General features: G+C 49.6%; 1 protein-coding gene across 8 annotated transcripts; it reads right to left on the bottom strand.

Moving 5' to 3' along the window:
• Nucleotides 1–3,241: 3,241 nt before the first annotated feature.
• Nucleotides 3,242–19,288, bottom strand: LOC122373424 (nucleolar protein dao-5-like). 8 transcript variants are annotated; one of them, XM_043351452.1, is made up of 9 exons: nt 19,088–19,288; nt 14,840–14,923; nt 12,238–13,420; nt 11,927–12,021; nt 10,741–10,922; nt 10,410–10,558; nt 5,975–6,151; nt 4,970–5,257; nt 3,242–4,504 (listed from the first exon to the last, which is right to left on the bottom strand). In XM_043351452.1, exons 2-9 carry the CDS (start codon nt 14,903–14,905, stop codon nt 4,380–4,382), a joined length of 2,265 nt encoding a protein of 754 aa, XP_043207387.1. In that variant the 5' UTR covers nt 14,906–14,923; nt 19,088–19,288; the 3' UTR covers nt 3,242–4,379. The 8 variants fall into 8 exon arrangements, with proteins under 8 accessions (XP_043207387.1, XP_043207391.1, XP_043207388.1 ...); XM_043351456.1 differs by having other exon boundaries at nt 10,741–10,919; nt 19,088–19,254; XM_043351453.1 differs by lacking the exon at nt 19,088–19,288 and adding an exon at nt 18,632–18,886.
• Nucleotides 19,289–20,188: the final 900 nt, after the last annotated feature.

The following is a 20,188-nucleotide window of genomic DNA, read 5'->3' as shown; positions in this document are numbered from 1 at the left end:
CCAAAAAAGTCTGTTTCAGTCTTGCTATCAAAACATGACCTCGCCCGCACAGGGGGGGGGGGGGGTTGATGCAACCCCCCTAAGGTTTTTCGCGAATAACTCGCTTAAAAAGCGGCTGATCGCGACGAAACTTTCAGTACCCTCGCATTGATCAATTTAACACCCATCCTGAAAATTTCATGACCCTGACCCAAATGACCTTTGACCTGTGACCTACTTTTCGAGACCATGTTTGGCCGGAACCGCGATTCAGCGTATGTCGGCTCGCATTAGCAGCGCGTTTGCAGTCTTTTCGTGGTTTCAAGCGTTCAAACATGTGATATGATGTTGCCCCCATGCATTAGGGTGGGTGTCAAGGTCACCTGAAGGTCAGGTCAGGTCATTGACCTTTGGTGACCTCGGTTCACTTTTTCGAGTTTGACATGTTTCTAGGTCAGTTTTTTTTCGAGCTGAATTCGAATTAAAGGAAGGGTGCCACCTTTTGGACACAACGCAGTTTTTACAAGATTAGCCTCACATGAACCTAAAAACCGGCTTCACTTACCTATGCTCGAGACGGTCAGCATTGAATCCGCACGTGAAGTTATCATTTGCCAGTTTTGCTGCCAGCATTTGGGCAGGCAAAAATCTTCAGCACTATTTCCTCGTCGTGTTAAGGGTATTTTATAAAACATGAAATCAGCAAAGGTATGTATAAAAGTTATACTTTTGAAGCATGTTTTATCATTTTGAAAGGGTATATTTTTTCTTTATGGTATACACTTAAGTTTTAAAATTTTAATTGGGTAGTTTTTCTAGTAAGTTGCATGAAGGGTGAAGGGTTCCATAGATCTCTTAAGCATTGTAAAGGAAAAACCTTTACTCGACTTATTTGATGTTCTTTTCTGATGTTCTTTCTGATGTTCTTTTGATGAAACCTTTAGTTCAAATCATGTTATCTTCTTTCTTTTTATTTGTTCATCTTTTTGTCTCAGTTGCGCCATCAATGCAAATGGCAGAATGATATGTTGCCATGACAACAGGATATGCCAGCCGTCCTAGCTGCCACATCAAACGACCTTGAGTTGTAGTGGTGATATAAACAACGATCTTTTTTTTTTTGGCCAATGTATTAAATGCAATGTTTCGGTTTTTTGTATATTGTGGACGCGCTAACCACGTCTAAAAATTCAAATAAGTAAAATAGATTCATAGAACAAAAATTTCGGAAGGTGGCACCCTTCCTTTAAGCAACCACATGAACGTTTACAAAGTAGTTTTGGTGCCTTCGTAACATGTTACGAGGCTGTCAGAGGCGGTTGACACCCGGCCCCCGCCGAAGTTAGTTGGTAGCACTGCTGCTCCACGGCGTACATTTCCTACCAGCCCATAGGGTTTACATGTTAAATGGCCTGTTTTCGGCGAGCGATATCTCGGTCAACCTTTGAAGGAATCAATGGTTCTTGGTCTCAAATGATAGATCGATAAATTTTCTTTCGACAATTCCTCTACCATTTTTCACGAAACCCAGCCGATCTTCTACGGCGTACAGGGTAAAGATTTCTCTGCACGCCAGCACCCGCGATCCGCCTCTCCGTTCGTCGGCGCGCGGTCCGCGGTAGCGCAGTCGGTAGCGTATCGGCCTACGGATCCGAGGGTCGTGAGTTCGAGTCCTGGGAGCGCCGCATGATTTTGGCTAGAATTGAATGATGTAGCTTCTTGAATGTTTGCATAATCAATTATTAATAGCTAATTGAATGTATCTGCCCACAATCGGCCCCTAAAACCTGTTATTTAAAGAATTTAAGAAATGAATGTCGCGTGCGCGTCACGACTGCCAACCATAAGCGCTACCATATTCTAGTTTGAACTAACTTTTTGCTAGTCCCGACCACATATAGTATGTTTTCTAGTAGTTATACTAGAAATTCCTACCAAAGTTCGTCCTACCCTTCACTCAATATACCCTGGTTGACACCTACTACAAATACCTGGCAGGACCTCTACTGGTTGACCTGACCTGACCTAACCCGACCTGGCCTAAATGAATGAAGACATCATCTGTGATCAAAACTAGCATGATATTCGTGATCAGCACCCCGAAAAACCCCATAGCAGCCACACTACGACGTTCTAACAGGTCCCAATTTTCCCGCCTTTTGGGTCATTGACCTGACCTGGAAGGTCAACCGATAACCTAGGACCTTAAAATTGGGTATCATCGGCTTTCTCTCGTCACGGGCAACACGCTCGTTTTTTTCCGCGAAGCTCTAGCTTGATCAGGAGCGAAACGGCAAGGGGTTATACCTTATACGTTCGCGGCTGAGTATTAATTTGGTTTAAAACAATGATGTAGATAAGTTAGTTATTTAAATCTAAATATCCTATGACGAGAGCGATGGACATTTTTGGTATGCAGTGTTATCCATTGAAAACAGGTCGAAGCTATTGAATTTTTAATTTAGTGGTCGCCGCTTACTAATCATGCGGCATACACGCCGCACATAACCGCCAATGCCGCAACGCAGCTTAGATTTCGAAGTAAGCATTTAGTCTCACCCATTCTTTCCACCAACGCCCATAGCGCTAATGTTAAAATGCCAAAATCAAAGGGGGGCACGGTGCCCCGGTGCCCTCCCCGTTCCTCCGCCTATGCACCACGCAAGTCACTGGCTGTGGTCTAATCGCGCCGTGGTGGTGCATTGTGTGCAAGTTGGTGGGAGCTGGCGCCAGCTACAAGGCGACTCCAGTGCCCGCCTCGAGGCATGTGCAGACTTTAATATGCGTAGCCTTGGCACTGAAATTTAATGAAAATATCTCTCAATTCCCGTCTATTTAGCGTCGAAGATGTGTTCAAATCAACTCCATCAATACGATTGGGCCGATCCGAAAGGGTGAAAAAAGGGTTAGGGTTACCCGTGCCCCGTGGGAACTGGACGTGGAGACTGCCGCCTGCCGGTGACTAGTCACTATCCTCACAGCGCAATAAGATGTTAAGTGGGAAAAGCATACGATGGATGATTTTGATTTTGAGCTGACCTGTGAACTGTGAAGTAATCAGTGACCTCGAGGTTACCAGTCAGGCTACATTCGATGGATTTTCCAGGGTTATCAAGTGCAGCTGGAGCATCGAAAATCGATCCATTACTTTTAGAGATTGTTCTCTATAGAACCCATCAGTCAACCGTAATGTGGAATAAACCAAGTCGCCGAGGGGAAATAAAATAATATACAAATGCCACACTGTCAAGTAAATGAAGCATTCACTCTAAAATTTATTGGTGGGGGATATAGACCTGTCGATCGACTAAATCTAAAGACACAGTCCATATGAAGCATGCGCCACGATCAGTTGCATCGTTAAAATAACAATAGCAAGCCTAATTAAATTCAATGCCAAACCTATTCGAGCGTCCAATGATTAGAGCTCGTCACGAGGCAATCGTCACCGTCGGTAACAGAAGTCCGCCCTCGGTGAGAAAATAATCATATCAGCCTGTCCAGGACGGTGGTCGATCGGACTCTGATCCAGCAACGCACGCGGCCGGCCGCTCCAGAGCTCCAGCTTCCATCCGAACCTATATTGAGACGAAACCGGACACAGGTATGGCGCACGGCCCGGGCCGAATTTGCAAAGATGGCCGCTGCCGAATCGAGAACTCATGTGCTGGATCGCATAGGCCACCGTCGGCTGTTGGCCGGCCGGCGATCGCAGTGAGGGTGCCGGCCGGCCGCCCCTCCGGCACCCGGCGCGGCTGGCCACTGACCGCAAACGTAGCAGAGAACACACGAGCACCACACACCGCTCCACAGACGCGCGCCGACGCCAACCAAGCACACAAAATTTCCGCGGCGGAGCGCACACGGCGCCACCGGACGTTCATCTATGAGAACAACGAGACACCAGACGTGCATAACACAACACCAACACTTCGGATGACGGTATATACAGAGGTCTCTCAGTTCATTGCTGCGGCCGAGGCGGTCCGACGCGCGCGCGCGCACCTTAAAAAACACACCCGGCGCGGCGGGCGGGTGCGCGGCTCCAGCGCGCTGTGCGTGGCACTGCACCGGGTCGCTCCTGTCAGGCGCGTCACCCGGCCGACCGCTCCGCCGTCCTCAGTCCCGTGCCCGGCCGACTAACCACTACCGGCGATCAAGCGCAAACCGCACGCAGCCTACCTGGAATAGTGTATATGTGTGTATGCCTGTGTGTCCGCGTACTGTGTGTCAGTGTGGGATGAGACGCGCCGCAGTCGGGGCGGGCGCGCCCCGCGCTCAGCGCGCCGACGTCCCGCCAACGCCGCCGCTATCGTGCGGCGCGCGCGCGTGAGCGCACTGCCGTCGTCTCTGTCCTTTGTACACGATGTGGGCGGTGCAGGTGTGGGTTGCGACGCCCGTTACTTGGCTGCCTTGCGCGCGCTCGAGCGGCCCGGCTTCTCGGGGGCCGGCGCGGAGCGACGGCTGCTCGGTGCCGACCGGGCCGGCGGGGCGCCCCGCTTGGTCGGCGGCGGTCGCTTCTCGACTGAAAACGGACGGATAGAGACAGTTAGACGCCGGCGGTCACTCCATCGCCTGCAGTCAGATCACACAAGTACCAGCAATCCAAATGCCTCCATCTTCTTTTTTGTGGAGTACTATGATCAGGTCACTGAATTCTCCTTAAAATGACAGCTTGGGTCAATTCATAATACGTCCGCATTGAAAAAGTCGCCGAAAGATCTTTGGAGCAAGCACCTTAAGTTTTACAGCATCATCAGCTGGACCCTAGTGGCGATGCCAAACTTCAGGTCACTCCAGGCCACCCGTCATAAATTCATGGACCATGGACCAGCGTGTGATTGTAATTTGAGTAATGTTACAGATAACTTTTGATTTTCTTTCCCACGATCTTTATCTGATATTGAGTTCCAACAGCCCCCTACTTCTTACATGAATTACACGAATGCCTATAAACAATAAATATTTGCAAGTTATAAGTCGTTCATACCCTTTTTGTCCTTGGCGGTTTGTTTGGGTTCGGGGGCCTTCTTGGCGGGCGCGGGCGGCGGCGCTGCCGCCGCGGTGCGAGCCTTCTTCGCCGCCGGAGCCGAGGCCGGCGCCGGCGCCCGCCGCTTGGCCGCCGCCGCCGCCGCCTTCTTGGCTTTCCGGCCGCCCTTCTTGGGCTTGGGCGCCCGCGGGGTGCGGGGTTTGGGCGCGGCGGCCGCCTTCACCGGCGCGGCGCCGTCCGACTTCCTCTTGTCCAGCTGCGACTCGTCGTTGTAGAGCGACAAATCAACTGTGGATACAGCGCGAGGGTGAGAACAGAAATTGTGAGAAGTCGTACCGCTAGTGGTGCTATGCAACTGACATCAAACATGAACTTATTTAGCAAAAAAGGCTGTTAAAGAAGACATATTGCTCCAGGACATACGATTAAGCCGGTAACATCTATAACTGTAGGCATGAATGTACAAAACTGGACGATAGAGACGGGGGTACGAAATGTTGGGATGAAGTCTCAATAAAAAGTTCTAATGTTGTCAGCTGCACTTAAGTTCTTCATTACTTATGCACTAAGTGATATACCACGGGGTTCAGAGGCCGTCTGAGGTAGGTATAGCTTGGGTATAGCCCGAAGCAGTCAGGAGTATATCAAGGGGTCGGTCAAGGGTCACATCCCGGGACTGTCTGGGTCGTCTGAGGTAATTATCACTGAGGGGCAGCTGGGAGAAAAGCAGTCACTCGAGTTGAATGAAGCGGCCACCAGCATGGATGCATCATATAGACGACGATGGTAATTATCCTGGGCCAGTAGGAGACATATCCCGTCCCGGGGACGTCGGGGTTTTACAACTGACGGGGGAGACACTGGCAGTCGGGGATATATTACGGGACCGTCAGGAGTACAGTCCGTTGCCGTCGGGGAGAGATGAAGGGACATCTAGTGAAGAGCCGGTAAGTCTAAATCCCGCGGGCGGCCCACCAATGACGCCGGCTGTCCCCGAACACTCACGGCCGTCGGGGTGGTCCTCGGTGAGTCCGGCGGCGCCGGCCGGGTCCGAGCCGTCCTGCTCCAGCGTCAGCGCTCGCTGCAGGATGTGGTCGGTGCGCGCCACCTCCTCGGCGCTCAGCTCGTGCCGGTCACGGCCCAGACGCTTCATCTCCAGAGTGGTCAGGATGCTCTCAAAGTCTGCCGGACGGACGGAGGGTCACAGACAGTCAGAGGCAGTATAGTGTTAGGAAGTGTTAGTGGATCGTGTGCCCGTTGCCTCCCCTCGGCGCGCTGCTGGACGCGCCTCTGCGGGCCGCCTCCCTCTGAGCGCGCCGCTGCGACCGGCGGCGCGGGGTCACGGCCGCAGCCGGGGGCGGCGGTCATTCGGAGCCGGGGAGCCGACACGCGCGGGTGCTGCTGGGCTGCTGCCGTTGTGATAGCCGACCTAATACATCACAAGTGGAGACGCTGCCTTTCGACCCAACATTGGCGCGGTCGGTAGGACCCGAACCTACGCTCCCAGAGGGAATCTGATTTCCACTCAGAAACTCAGCTGAACTCAGTGCAGGGACGCTCGATGATCTCTTAAGCGAACTCAAACTCGAGTCTACTGCCCTTTCAGAGAGTGGCAAGACCTCGCTAACACAACTTGTGTCACGATACCAGGATATCTTCAGCACGGGAGAGTCCGACATTGGAAAAACAAAGCTTCTACAACACCACATCGAAACTGGAGGCGCGGCTCCGATCCGACAAAGGCCACGACGGATCCCAATGAAACTAAGAGAAGAGGTGGAAAGACAAAAGGAAAAGATGTTGAAAGAGGGAATAATCGAGGAGAGTTCCAGCCCTTGGTGCTCACCCATCGTTCTGGCCAAGAAAAAAGACGGCAGTTTCAGATTCTGCGTCGATCTTCGAGCAGTGAACTCTGTCACCCAAAGTCTGCCAGTCCCTCTCCCGAGGGTGGATGACAGCCTCGACAGCCTCGCGGGGGCAAGCCTGTTCTCCACCCTCGACATGGCCTCGGGCTACTGGCAGGTTGATGTCGCTGAAAAAGACCGAGAGAAAACCGCTTTCAGCACGGGAAAAGGCTTGCACCACTTCCGGTCCATGCCTTTCGGCCTCAAGAACGCTGGAGCCACGTTCCAACGACTGATGGAACTAGTGCTGGCTGGAATGGACTCAAAAAGCTGCCTGGTGTACATAGACGACATTATTGTCTTCGGAAAGGATCAAGACGATCATCTCAAGAACCTGGAGGAGGTCTTCCAAAGGATCAGGACAGCAGGGATGAAACTTAAGCCAAGGAAGTGCTGTCTAGCCCGCGACGAGGTAGTATTCCTCGGACACAAGGTGGGGAAGAGCGGTGTGGAGCCAGACCCAGCAAACATAGAGAAGGTGCGTCACTGGCCTCGACCACAGAAAGCCGAAGAGCTGAAGAGTTTTCTAGGGCTCGCAGGATACTACTCGCGATTCGTGCCCAACTATTCTGACCTCGTGCGACCCATCAGAGAAGCTGCTGAGAAGAAGGGAGAACTGGAATGGACAGACGAGCTCATCAAAAGTTTCGAAAACGTCAAGACCAAGCTGACATCCCCTCCGATCCTGGCTCTACCGACATGCAAAGGGGAGTTTAGGCTTGCAACCGACGCCTCGAACACTGCGGTGGGAGCGGTGCTCTCAGAGACGCTCGATGGCGAAGAGAGGGTAATTGCATACGCCAGCAAAGTCCTCAGCAAAGCTGAACGACGGTGGCCCGCATACGACAAAGAGCTGTGGGCCATCGTGTGGGCTGTCAGACATTTCCGGCAATACCTCGCGGCCACCAAGTTCACTGTCCTGACAGACCACAAACCGCTCAAAAACGTCCCAAAATCTATCAACGTCGACGGCGATGCCACCGGTCGGAGAGGTCGGTGGGCCATTGAGCTCAGTACTTACGATTTTGTCGTTGAGTACCGCAAGGGCAGCGACAACGGTAATGCTGACGCTCTGTCGAGGCCCGTCCTTGACGTCACTGACTCCACAGCTGAGACGGATACCAAAGAGCTGCTGGCCGCCGACCACAAGGGCGGTCGAGAAGACATCCCCCTCGAAAAGCTACAATTGGAGCAGGAGCTCGACCCCTTACTGGGTGAGGTCAGAAACTGGCTGGAAGCAAAGAAGCTCCCTTCTAAAAAAGAACTGCAGAAGAAGAACAGCTCACTACGTAGCATGGCTCGATTTTTCGACCAGCTCACGATGGAAAACGGGATTTTGAAGCTAAGGCGACATGGCAACAGCTCAGTCATTGTCCTTCCAAAAATCTATCATGAGACAGTCCTGAACATGCTACACGACAATGAGGCTGCTGGTCATCTGGGAACCGACAGAACTCTCGAGAGAGCAGCAACCAGGTTTTTCTGGCTGGGGATGAGCGGGGACATCACCCGCTACTGCGAAACTTGCGAGACCTGTCAACGACGCAGTCGCCCAGCACCACAGATGCAAGCAACTCTCCGAACCGAATCCTATTCGAGGCCATTTGAAAGAGTGGCTATCGATATCACCGAGATGCCGATGTCGGCTCGCGGTAATAGGTACGCTTTAGTAGCAATGGACTACTTTACCAAATACGTCTTTGCCTACCCCATGCAGAACCAGACAGCTGAAACTGTATCTGACTGTCTTCTGGACATGGTATTGCGGCAAGGGGTGCCAGAACGCCTTCACAGCGATCAAGGTCGCCAGTTTGAGTCTGCGGTCTTCCAGTCCCTGTGCAAACGACTAGGAATCGAAAAAACTCGGACATCACCCTATCGGCCTGAGAGCGATGGCATGGTGGAGCGCTTTAACCGCACGCTCAAGGACATGTGCTCGAAATTTATCAAACCTTGCGGATCTGATTGGGACGAACATTTGGCTTTCCTCACCTTCGCATACAACACGTCCAAACACTCGGTGACCGGATTTACCCCATTTTTCCTGGTGCATGGGTATGAGGCACGCCTGCCAGTTGATGAGCTTTTCAACCAGAGGCGCGAGGTGTCGATGGTCGACACGCATGTCGAAAACAGGCTGCGCCAACTCAGAGACGCATACACCAAGGTTCACGAAAACATCAACAAAGCCTCCAACGACATGACAAAAACACAAAACGAGTCGGCGCGAGAGGTTGAATATGTGCCAGGTCAAAAAGTGTGGGTGAGGGACCATACGGCTCACGTCGGAGGTAAACGTAAGCTGGCCCTTCATTACAAAGGCCCTGCGACCATTTTAAGAAGGCACGGTCCGGAAGGAGACGGAGTCACCTACAAGGTCAGCATGCCCGGTGGTAAGGAGACCAACGTTCATCACAATCATCTGAAACCTATGAAACTTCGGAGGAAAGACGATTCCGCCGAACGGCCAGCTGCACCCGAGCAACACGGACAGCGGACCACTGACGAGACTACGCCTGACGAACACAAACAAGGGACCGACGAGCCCGTATCTCAGGACTCTAACATCATTACGAAGAGTAGTCCATTCATACACTTTTTGCAGGTGCCCAGTGACACGGCTGTGGAACAAACGCCACAACCGACGAGCACATACGTCACACGATACGGGAGAGTATCCCGGCCTCCGGTAAGATACCCCGCTCTGTAAATAGGTACGCTTGTTGAAACGACTGCATTAAAAACCGTTGTCAAACTCTCTGCATCTCTGTGTACTCCGGCACGGTACCTACTTTTTATAAGCATACACACGTCAGACTTGTTCGTTTGTGTGTGACCAAAGTGTGCGACATGTTCTGAGCCAATGTATCATCGGCAGGCCTGAACCTCGAGGGGGTGAAGCGCGAGGTGGCGTCCCACCGCTGAGACGCAGGTGCGGCGCTCGATTTTCGACGCCATCACCAGCGCAGACGTCAGCAGCGCCAGATGTCGCCAGCGCAGCCGTCACCAGGCGGACGTCACCGGAGCGGACGTCACCGACTGCAGCGCCGCAGACCGAGCAGCTGATGCCACTGCTGCAGCTGATCGCGGCCGATCGCGGTCGAAGCAGCACTTTCGTCGCGTTGTTTTATAGTGCAAAGAATAAGGGACATTTTATTTAGGGGGGAGGTGTGTTAGGAAGTGTTAGTGGATCGTGTGCCCGTTGCCTCCCCTCGGCGCGCTGCTGGACGCGCCTCTGCGGGCCGCCTCCCTCTGAGCGCGCCGCTGCGACCGGCGGCGCGGGGTCACGGCCGCAGCCGGGGGCGGCGGTCATTCGGAGCCGGGGAGCCGCCACGCGCGGGTGCTGCTGGGCTGCTGCCGTTGTGATAGCCGACCTAATACATCACAAGTGGAGACGCTGCCTTTCGACCCAACAATAGCAAACACAGACAGAGCCAGCGGCAGGCAGCAACAAACGCTCACAAGACACAAAACAATGCACAACTCACATATTCTGCAGGACATACCGGAACGCAGCCGTGTAACAGGGCACTCACCGATCGTGTCGTAAAAGTCTGGCGAGTAGACGCGTCCGTTGGCGGCCATCCACCGCACTTTGATCTTTTTGCTGCCCTTGTAGACGTTCTGCACGGCCTGGCACACGAAGAAGCTGCCCTCCTCGTTCCTCACCGCCAGAAACTCGTTCCTGCAAAACGAGACAAAGAGGCGTCATGGATGTCGCACAAAACTGTGAGATGGAAGGTGGGTGTAAATAACTGGAAAACGACTAAACCGGCCTGAAGTATGTGAAGTCTCTGTTCAGTTTGGACGCATAGCTGATAAAAATAAAGCATATGGTTTTAGTAAAAAATCGTTGACATGGCTTACTTGAAGAAGATGATGAGTTTCTCCTCTGGCTGTTTGGTTGGTGTGGGCTTGAGCGCCTTGGGGATGGCCTCGAACTCCGGCACAGGCGACTGGAACGGCTGGGTGGGCACCCGGGCGCGCTTAGGGCGCCGCTCGCTGCTGGCCGCCTGCGCATCCAGTGCCTCCTTCCTCTTCTGCGGCTGCTGCAGCACAGGGACGCCAAACTGAGTTACATACAGCACAGGGACGCCACACTGAGTTACATACAGCACAGGCCACAGGGACGCCACACTGAGTTACATACAGCACAGGGACGCCACACTGAGTTAGAAGTCGGAACAGCACAGGGACGTGGCACTGAGTTGGAAACAGCACAGGGACGCGGCAATGGGTGACAACAGCACAGGGACGCGGCACTGAGTTAGAACGACGGTAGAGGAAGGCGGCACTGAGTTAGATACAGCATAGGCCACAGGGACGCCACACTGAGTAAGAAGTTAGAACAGCACAAGAACGCGGCAGTGAGTTAGAATAACAGCACAGGGACGCGGCACTGAGTTGGATAGTGGATACAGCATAAAAATAGGACACTGAGTTAGAATAACAGCACAGAGACACGGCACTGAGTTAGAACGACAAGGAGAAGCGGCACTGAGCAAGGTACAGGACAGAGACTCGACACGAGTTAAAATAAAGGCACAGGGACGAGGCACAGAGTTAAACAGCACAGGGACGCAGCTCCGAGTTACAACGACGGCCGCACAGGGACCCGACACTTATGTTAGATACAGAACAGGGACGCGGCAGTCAGCACTGAGAACGATGGCACAGGACAGGGACGCGGCAATGAGCTACAGAAACACAGGAACCAGAATGGCAATAGAGGAACTAGCTAGCACAAGCTAGCACAAGCTGTCTAGCTAGCACAAAGGACAAACTAGCAGCGACAGCCAAAAACAACCTGCAGGGACAGAAGCAAGGATCTTACACAAGGAACACAACAGATTGCACATGGGGAACGCGCACAAAGCGTACACATCGAAAATGCACGCATCGCACACAAGGGTCAAAATACATAGTCAGAAAAATAACTACAGCACAAAGGATACAATAAGGGCAGTGCACAGGACTGAACACAACACGAAACAGTACCCACAATCCTACAGACAGCACCACGGTGTCGCAAAGAAATTTAACGGGAACTGACCCGAGGTGTTTTCTCGGCTAGAGGCACAGCGGCGCGCTTGGGCTTCTCCGGCGATCCGTCCTTTTTCGGGGTGGCTGGAGAGGCGGCGGTCGCGGCTGTGGACAGACCGGGTGCATGAGCGTCACTGTGTGAGGGCCGCTGGCACCGTCAATATGTTTCTAGCTTTATTCGATGTTTCACAACATATGGTATGGATAATGGATACCTCAAACGAATTCATCAGTTTAGGTAAAGGTTACATAACATCCAAAAGTTTGGTATCACCAGATATGTTTTAAACTAGAAAGAGATATAAGAGAAAATGTACAAACCTGGTTTTTCAGTAGACTTGGCGCCAGGCTTTTCTGACTTTGCTTCTGCCTTGCCTGGCTTTGTTTCTGTTTTGTCACTCTTTGTTTCTGGCTTTTCTGCGTTTGTACCTGACTTGTCAGCCTTTGATTCTGCCTTGTCGGTCTTGGCTTCTGGCTTATCTGCTTTTGCTTCTAATTTGTCTGGCTTGGCATCCGACTTTTCTTCCTTTGGTTGTGATTTGTCACCTTTTGGGTCAGGTTTCGTTGCCTTGGTATCAACTTTCTCCGCCTTCGCTTCAGGTTTCTCAGCCTTAGAATCGCTTTTATCCCCCTTCACTTCACCCTTATCTGTCTTGGCAGCCGGTTTCTCGCCCGCTGGTTTGGCTTCAACCTTTTCAGCATTTGATGCCACCGTCTCCACCTTGGCGTCTGGCTTATCTGTCTTGGATTCGGGCTTAGCCTCAGGCTTAGCCTCGGGCTTGGTCGCCGGTTTGGGCTGCGCCTTGGAGGCGTCAGCGGCCGCAGGAGACGGGGCAGCAGCGGCGGCCGGGGCCGGGGCGGGAGCGGTAGTTGTGACCGGAGCCGGAGTCGGAGCGGCGGCAGCGGCCGGAGCCGGAGTCGAGGCGGCAGTGGTGGCCGGTGTCGGAGCCGGAGCCGGAGCCGCAGCCGGTGCCGGCGTGCTGTTGGAGCCCGCCGCCGCCGGAGTCGGGCCCTTGGCGGGGGAAGTGCTCGGGGCGGCCGGTGGTCGGTTCACCGCCGGCGGCCCGCTGGGGGCAGCGGTAGTGGCCGCCGCCGGAGCCGAGGGCGGCTTGTCCTGACTCACTGGCTTCAGAGGCGGCACGGCCCCTGGTGGTTTCTTGGGCTCTGGCGCCTTAGCTGTCTCGGTGGGTTTCACGGGCGACGCGGAGGCGGCCGGAGCGGTGACGGAGGGCGCGGCCGCGGCAGCCGGAGCCGCGGACGCCGCCGCTGCCGCCGGAGCTGCGACACTGGGCGCAGTCGTCTCGGCGGGGCCGGCCGGCTTAGCCCCGGCGCCCATGGACGACAGCGCCGTGAGCGGAGGCACCCCCGTCTTTGTGTGGTTACTGACGGAGCCATTGTTTGTAGACGAGTTGTTCTGATGGCCTGATTCAGAGTGCTTCACAGGTGACAAATTGACTGGCTTGGGTGATGTAGAAACAGGTGTGGGCTGTGCAGTGGGATGAACCTGAAATTGGGAAACACAGTTGTGATATTTATGATTACATAATACATATATAACAAATCCAAATTGACAAAAAGGAATGGCAATACTCACTGTTTGATAGCATACAGGTTTTTAATTGCTATAAAAAGAGCCTATGCTGGGGTCCCATAAAGCCAGGTGCTGATACTGGGGAATACACAGGCTGTAAGTGAAGTTGTAGACTTTCTAAACATAATAATGCAAAGATTTGCAAAAACATCTAAATGCCCATGATATCGGTGTCAATAAATTGTTAAGTTCTCATGATACAAACTCATCTAAAAGACTGAAAGCTTGCAGCAGGCACCAGACAATAGACATACATGTCTCTTTGGTATAGTCTCTCTTGAAAGCATCGCGACTCTGAGGGAGGGCGCCGTCTGTCCCAGCCGCGGCGGAAAAGTTTGAGGGCCACTGTTAGCACTGACCGAAGTCTGACACGCGGTGGCAGCCAGCGCGGCGGGGCGAGGGGAGTGGTTGCGGAGGGATAGGAGTGGAGGAGGTGGCAGTCGCCGTGCGGTACCTTGTGGTGCCAGGAAGCGTGTGGTCAATGGAAGCCACCCTACTCGCAGAGGATTTGCTGAGATGTTTCATAACAAGGCTGAAAATTTGACCCGTCATCGGCACGACTACCACCGGTTTTTGGTATAATCCGGAAACCCGTGCACGAATACGGAAAAAAACATCAGTTGCACCCACTAACAGAATGCATCCGTGGTTGCAGTTGCACCTGCAAGTTGATTCCAATAACAAAATATATGCTCTCTGCTATTTAGTCCTTTATTTGATCGTTTTCTTTTTAATGAGCCGGTTAGTGAACGCTGAAAAAAGGGTATTTACCGTTCGGCCGTCTTCTTTTTGAAAGCCTTATTTGATACCAGTTTGCACCCCTTCCCATGACCATGAACGTCGTTCAGAAGGCCTCTTCAGAGAGGGGTTATGGCGGAACTTTGCTTCGTTGCGATTTTACGCGTCACGTGATTGGCGCCCACCAAGACAGACCAATGAGCGTCCAGCTAGCGAACCCAAGCGGCGCCGGTATCCGCCTGGGGCGGTGGACGGGGTCAAGGGAGAACGATACGAGTATGACCTCTGGCCGGCCTCCACCTGTTTCGACCCAGTTGTCAGCCGCCGGTGCCTGCGTCATATAGCAGTTTCCTTCTACCGCCGCCGTAGGACCGTGCTACAGCGTACTTTTTATCATACAGGCCATGACCTCACTGCTGGGGTCCTCAAACTGAATGGAGTAGTTCGCCGAGACGCCGCAGCCCATGACGCGATACTTTCAAGAGAGACTATACTAGAAGGGCAACATTGCAACAGTTAGTATGATGCTGTTGCTATATGATGACTGTGCACCCTGTGCAGAGTGACACAATGTCAGTGGAGATCCATCCATACCTGCATGTCTGAGGCAGGAGTGGCCTTTGGAGGCATCACCATGTTTGAAGGCACAGGCTGCTCCATGCCTGTGCTTTACACTATCTGAAAAATAGAAGCATTTTGGTATGTGAGAACACTAAGTTTGCGCACCCCACTAAGGTTAAATAGTGTAGTAATTTATTGGTCTTCTCCCTGGTCATAACATAAGGTGCAAGTGCCATCTAATCAAACTGCTAAGTGCTATTGGTGGACAAATGTTTTAGGCATATCTTTTAGTTTTGGATTAAAGTCCAGGGCAAGGTGCCACACAAACTAAAGCAATGCTTGCATGTCAATGTAACCATTTCATGACATATTTTTTCATGGTGTTTGTTTTTGCTATTATTTCTTTTTCCAAGGACTAATCAAGTTTTAACTAAACCCAAATATAGCACTAACTTATGGTGAACTTATTACACCACAGCAACATGAAGTCACCATGATAACATATACTATCTGCAAAGAAAGAGCAAAAAAAAAAAAAAAAATGATCGCAGTAAGTTCATGTTGAGACCAAATGAAGACTGAAATGTTCACCTGCTTCAGATAGTGTCAAACCCAGACTGCCTGACAGCCCCTGCTGAATCTGAGCTGACAATCCATAAATGATGCCTTCCTTCACAGACATGGTTATAATTATCAGGTATGTTCATTAACTTTCAGTATGCCAGTGCATGATGTTTCACAATAAAGCTAAACATAATTTGGGACATTTTCTCTTGTTGATCAAGCAATGCAAAAGTGGAATTGATCACAACTAAATATATTTCCACTTCAAGCCACAAACTATTGAAGAACTCTAACGATATATACAGGGTGTCTCAAAAGTTCGTTGACAGGTACAAGCCATGCTTTTTTGTCAATAATTCTTAATCAACAATAAATAAACGGTCGAAATTTTGCATGGGCATTGGTAACAGCCTTCCTCAAGCAGTCTCATTGTTTTCAAACGCATTCGACCCTTCATGAGCCCACAAAAAGGGTTCATCTCTGACCATGGGTCAAGCATGAAAATGGAGGTCGCAAAATCGGGTCGGCTGAGAAACTCTCTGTTTCAGGAGTAATGGGAATGGTTAAGTCGGAAATGACACATGGCAAAGTGTCGGCGAGGATGAGTACAACATGATGATCATCTAATAAAAACGGTGGCTAAACTTTTTGAAGGACAAAACCATGCGAGACTAACAGCGTTTTGAACGACCCTCGTACGGCAGCAGACTCGTGCTCCGGAAAGCAGCTGAAAATGAAGGCATAATATTGAAAACTGACAAGAAGCTCACAAACAGAGGTTACCCAGTTTCAAAAATTGCAGGTCATCGTAAAATAAAGACAAAGTATCATTTGAAATTGTTTATTATATCTAGAACGCTAAATTTTGGGGGAAAATAACACGAAAATCATCAATACCAAGGACAACTGACCCTCCAAAAGTGTCAATTAATGTAAAGTTTTATCTTACGAAGTTTCAAGAGGCAGATCTGGAGCGAATAGCTTTCTTTTAGACACAAAATCCCGACAAAACCACACGATGGACAGGTTTTGGCGGTTTACAAAGCAGAACCTCTCCTGAGGAAAACACTCCGCAACCCAGCGAAGGTCTTGGCATGGGGAATGACGAGCGTTTGGGATTTGCAAAATTTGCACGTGTCTAAGAAACAGATGGCCGACACATTCTTCTACGATATGCTGCGAAAAATTTCCCCCTGGCATTTCCCATTTGTTCAGGAATGGGGTTGTTTTGAAAAGGAAAATGGTGCTTGGGAGGTCGGCGCCAGTCATTCATGAAGGAGTTAGCGCCAGAGAAGACCTACAAAATACTCACGGATGGTGTCGATGCACGCTGTCGGCTTTCAGGGAGAAGCGGATGTTGCCGGGGAGCTCGTCAAACCTAATTCCGACGCAGAAACTGTAGGGGATTCCCTTACAAGAGCTTGAAAGCTGGTAACCTTTTATCAGCCTCCGGCAGCTGACGGAGCGACGAAAATCGGTATGGGCAAATATTTTTGGAGATACAGCAAAGGGTTTGATTTCCAACCTCCCAAATCAGTTGTCAAAGCATGCATATTTGTCTAGTGTGCACACAGACACAAAAACCTTAGATTTTTGGCCGGTTCTTATATGCTTTATGGGCATGGGAAATGTGTATATGAACTTTTGAGACACCCTGTAGGTGCATTCTCAATAAAACACCCTGCATTCATATTTGATGTTTCAAATCAACTTCTTTTCATATTTGTTTAATTACAGGACCCCATTTCAAAGTATAGTGCCCACTACTATTAGCTTATTTAACAAGCCTTCACAGGGTCTTTAGATGCATTTCATGTGATAATGGGTTTTCAGCAGTTATAAAAATATCAACATGCAAGTGGTCAGAAAAGAGAACTGCTGATTCTAAAATCAGTTGTATCACAAGCACAAATTTTAGAGTGGGTTCAATGACAACTGTATGCATATGGTGTGATTGATATATATCAATGAAAGATATAATTCTGCTTGTGTTGCTACCACCACAAGTCCACTGTTATTTCGATGTCAGCCAATATTCTAGCATTTCTGCTGCTCTACCATTACTTGAATAAGCCACTCAAAATTATACTATCTCAGTTTGGTAGTTTCTGTCAACATTGGCTGATAGGTGCTTGTAAGTCATACACTAATAAATCCTAGCAACAAGCATAAGAATGCACAAGAGACCTGTCAATTAGTTATTTTCACTGGTCAGCACCAAGGAGTTTGCAGTATTTGTAGATGAGGATGCAGATGAAGCTTCGGGGAAATAGCCTTTGCATCTGCTCCCAGGGCCGTACCATTTTCTTGGACAATTTGCCAGTTGGCGCCGTATGGTGGCGCTAGCAGAGCTTGTTATATATCAAATCAATGCGAGATAGAAATAACTTATCATCTATCTTTTGATTTTCTATGTATGCCATTTTACATGACTATATCCGTCTACTACCGTGTTTATATCAATAAATAACATAGCTATTGTACCAGCCAGCCAGCTGATTTTATCCAATTGTTAGTAGGTTAGTAGGTATGTAGGTAAGATTAGGTCAGGTTAGGTTGTTATTTTCTTACATTTGCACCATGTGTCATATTTGAAGTCCTATGAGTATTACAATTGATAATGTGAGAATAGAAAATATTTATGCTTGAACAGTTAATCTAACTGATTGTTAATATTTACCGAGTTTGATACCAGCCATCAGCGTCATGCAAGTAAAAGTGGAGAAATGCTTGCAAACCACGGGTCAGCTTGACAGGATGATGATGCTGTACATTGAGGTGGAAGCAGATAATGTCTATATAAAATTGGAAAAAATGTAATATTCCAGCATTTATACCCAACCCATGGAACATGTCAAGTCAATCATAACACCCGCTGACTTGAGTGCTAAAATGCTACAAAGCTTGATAGCATGGGTTTTAACTTTCAGTTACAGGATTGAATGAATTTCTTATGAAAATAGGTATGGCAGACTAAAAACTATTGGAATGCAACTGTACCAGGGTGCCTAACCACTAATGTCACCTAATGAGTTACGAGTGCATGAATTATGAGCCCTAATATAAACATTGACATGCAACGCAGACGCCGACAACTTACACGTTTTACCGGGACCGATTCACTGGCAAAAACACTGGAAAGTAACATGCACAATGTAGTGCTATTCAAATGAGAATTAATTGACCCACCTTGAATGTCAAATAAATATAAAACTATCAAAATAGCGCGAAAACAACACGAAAATACCACATGAAACCCACCGTGAACGCCGAAGTTGATCCAAATCGAAGCTACTTAGAGGTGGGCAAAATTCGAGTTTCAGCCGTTTCTCGAGTTCGAATTTGAAATAAAAGTTTGATTCTGCATAAAAGTTGCTCTCTGTGCCGGTTGCAATGTCACACCTCGTTAGTACATGATGAACTAATGTGAAAAATTATTTTTGGGTTGTTTGTCGCCAAAATATTTTCTAGTATTCGATTTTTCGAATATAAGCTATCCAAAATGGCGCTTTATTTGATAAAAGAAATCGACCACTAAATACTGATTGCTTTTCTACGGCGTAAACCCACATGCCCGTTATCGGTCGTAACGTGGTCCAATGCTTATAAAAATGTAGGTGAATGCAAAAAAGTTTCATTTTAATGTCCCGGGAAAATTCATGAGGCTAAATACCCTAACTCGCAACCTTTATTGACCGAGGGGATCAGGCACCTGACCTGCCACGAAACAGGCTGCGTCCTTTTCGGGGCTGAGAAGGCACGGAGAGACTCCACACATACTTGATCTTGTCTTGTCAGACGAGGCCTCCCTAGTTCAAGACATGACGTATCTCCCTGGATTGGGGAACAGTGATCATGTCACACTGAGATTCAAGCTCGCTTGTTATGCCTGCAAAATAGGACAGGTATACAATATATCCTCTGCCCTTGGGGATCTTGCTGCTAAGTTGAGGTACGATGACTGAACTTCAGGATTGATCAACCTTTTCTTAGCCACTGCTTATATACAAGAAAGACCAAATGCTTGTTTGTTTTGATTTACAGGACATGTATACAATATATTATATCCTCTGTCCTTGGGGATCTTGCTGCTAAGTTGAGGTACGATGACTGAACTTCAGGATTGATCAACCTTTTCTTAGCCACTGCTTATGTACGAGAAAGACCAAATGCTTGTTTGTAAACTGCGTTGAAAATTTAATGATCCACCTTCAATACTGACATGAAGGCACAAATGAAATAGTGAACAATATTGATATTGATATACACTGACGCTTTTCGCTTCATATTTTGTAACAAACGCGCTAAAACTGCAATATGACAGCACTATATGCTTCTTGACAAAATAAGAAAGTAGTAAAAAATTAGCCCTGATGGCATTCATTCTTGGTGGAAACGTAATTACAAAATGTTTTGTAGTAATTATTAAATTCCGGCCGAAAACAGTGCACGGTTTAAAAAAGAATCATTCCAATGACGGTCCATTCTTGCGGTCCTGAAATCGCCACTATTTCCGGCCTCTCCAACGCAACTCGTTGTCCAGACGTAAATATGCAGAAATCGACCACTAAATACTGATTGCTTTTCTACGGCGTAAACCCACATGCCCGTTATCGGTCGTAACGTGGTCCAATGCTTATAAAAATGTAGGTGAATGCAAAAAAGTTTCATTTTAATGTCCCGGGAAAATTCATGAGGCTAAATACCCTAACTCGCAACCTTTATTGACCGAGGGGATCAGGCACCTGACCTGCCACGAAACAGGCTGCGTCCTTTTCGGGGCTGAGAAGGCACGGAGAGACTCCACACATACTTGAT

Source organism: Amphibalanus amphitrite, unplaced genomic scaffold (assembly GCF_019059575.1).
Source record: "Amphibalanus amphitrite isolate SeventyFive unplaced genomic scaffold, NRLGWU_Aamphi_draft 001494F_arrow, whole genome shotgun sequence".
Taxonomy (NCBI): Eukaryota; Metazoa; Arthropoda; class Thecostraca; order Balanomorpha; family Balanidae; genus Amphibalanus; species Amphibalanus amphitrite.
Note: the sequence above shows the minus strand (reverse complement) of the source record. Positions and strands in the feature narration are given on the sequence as shown.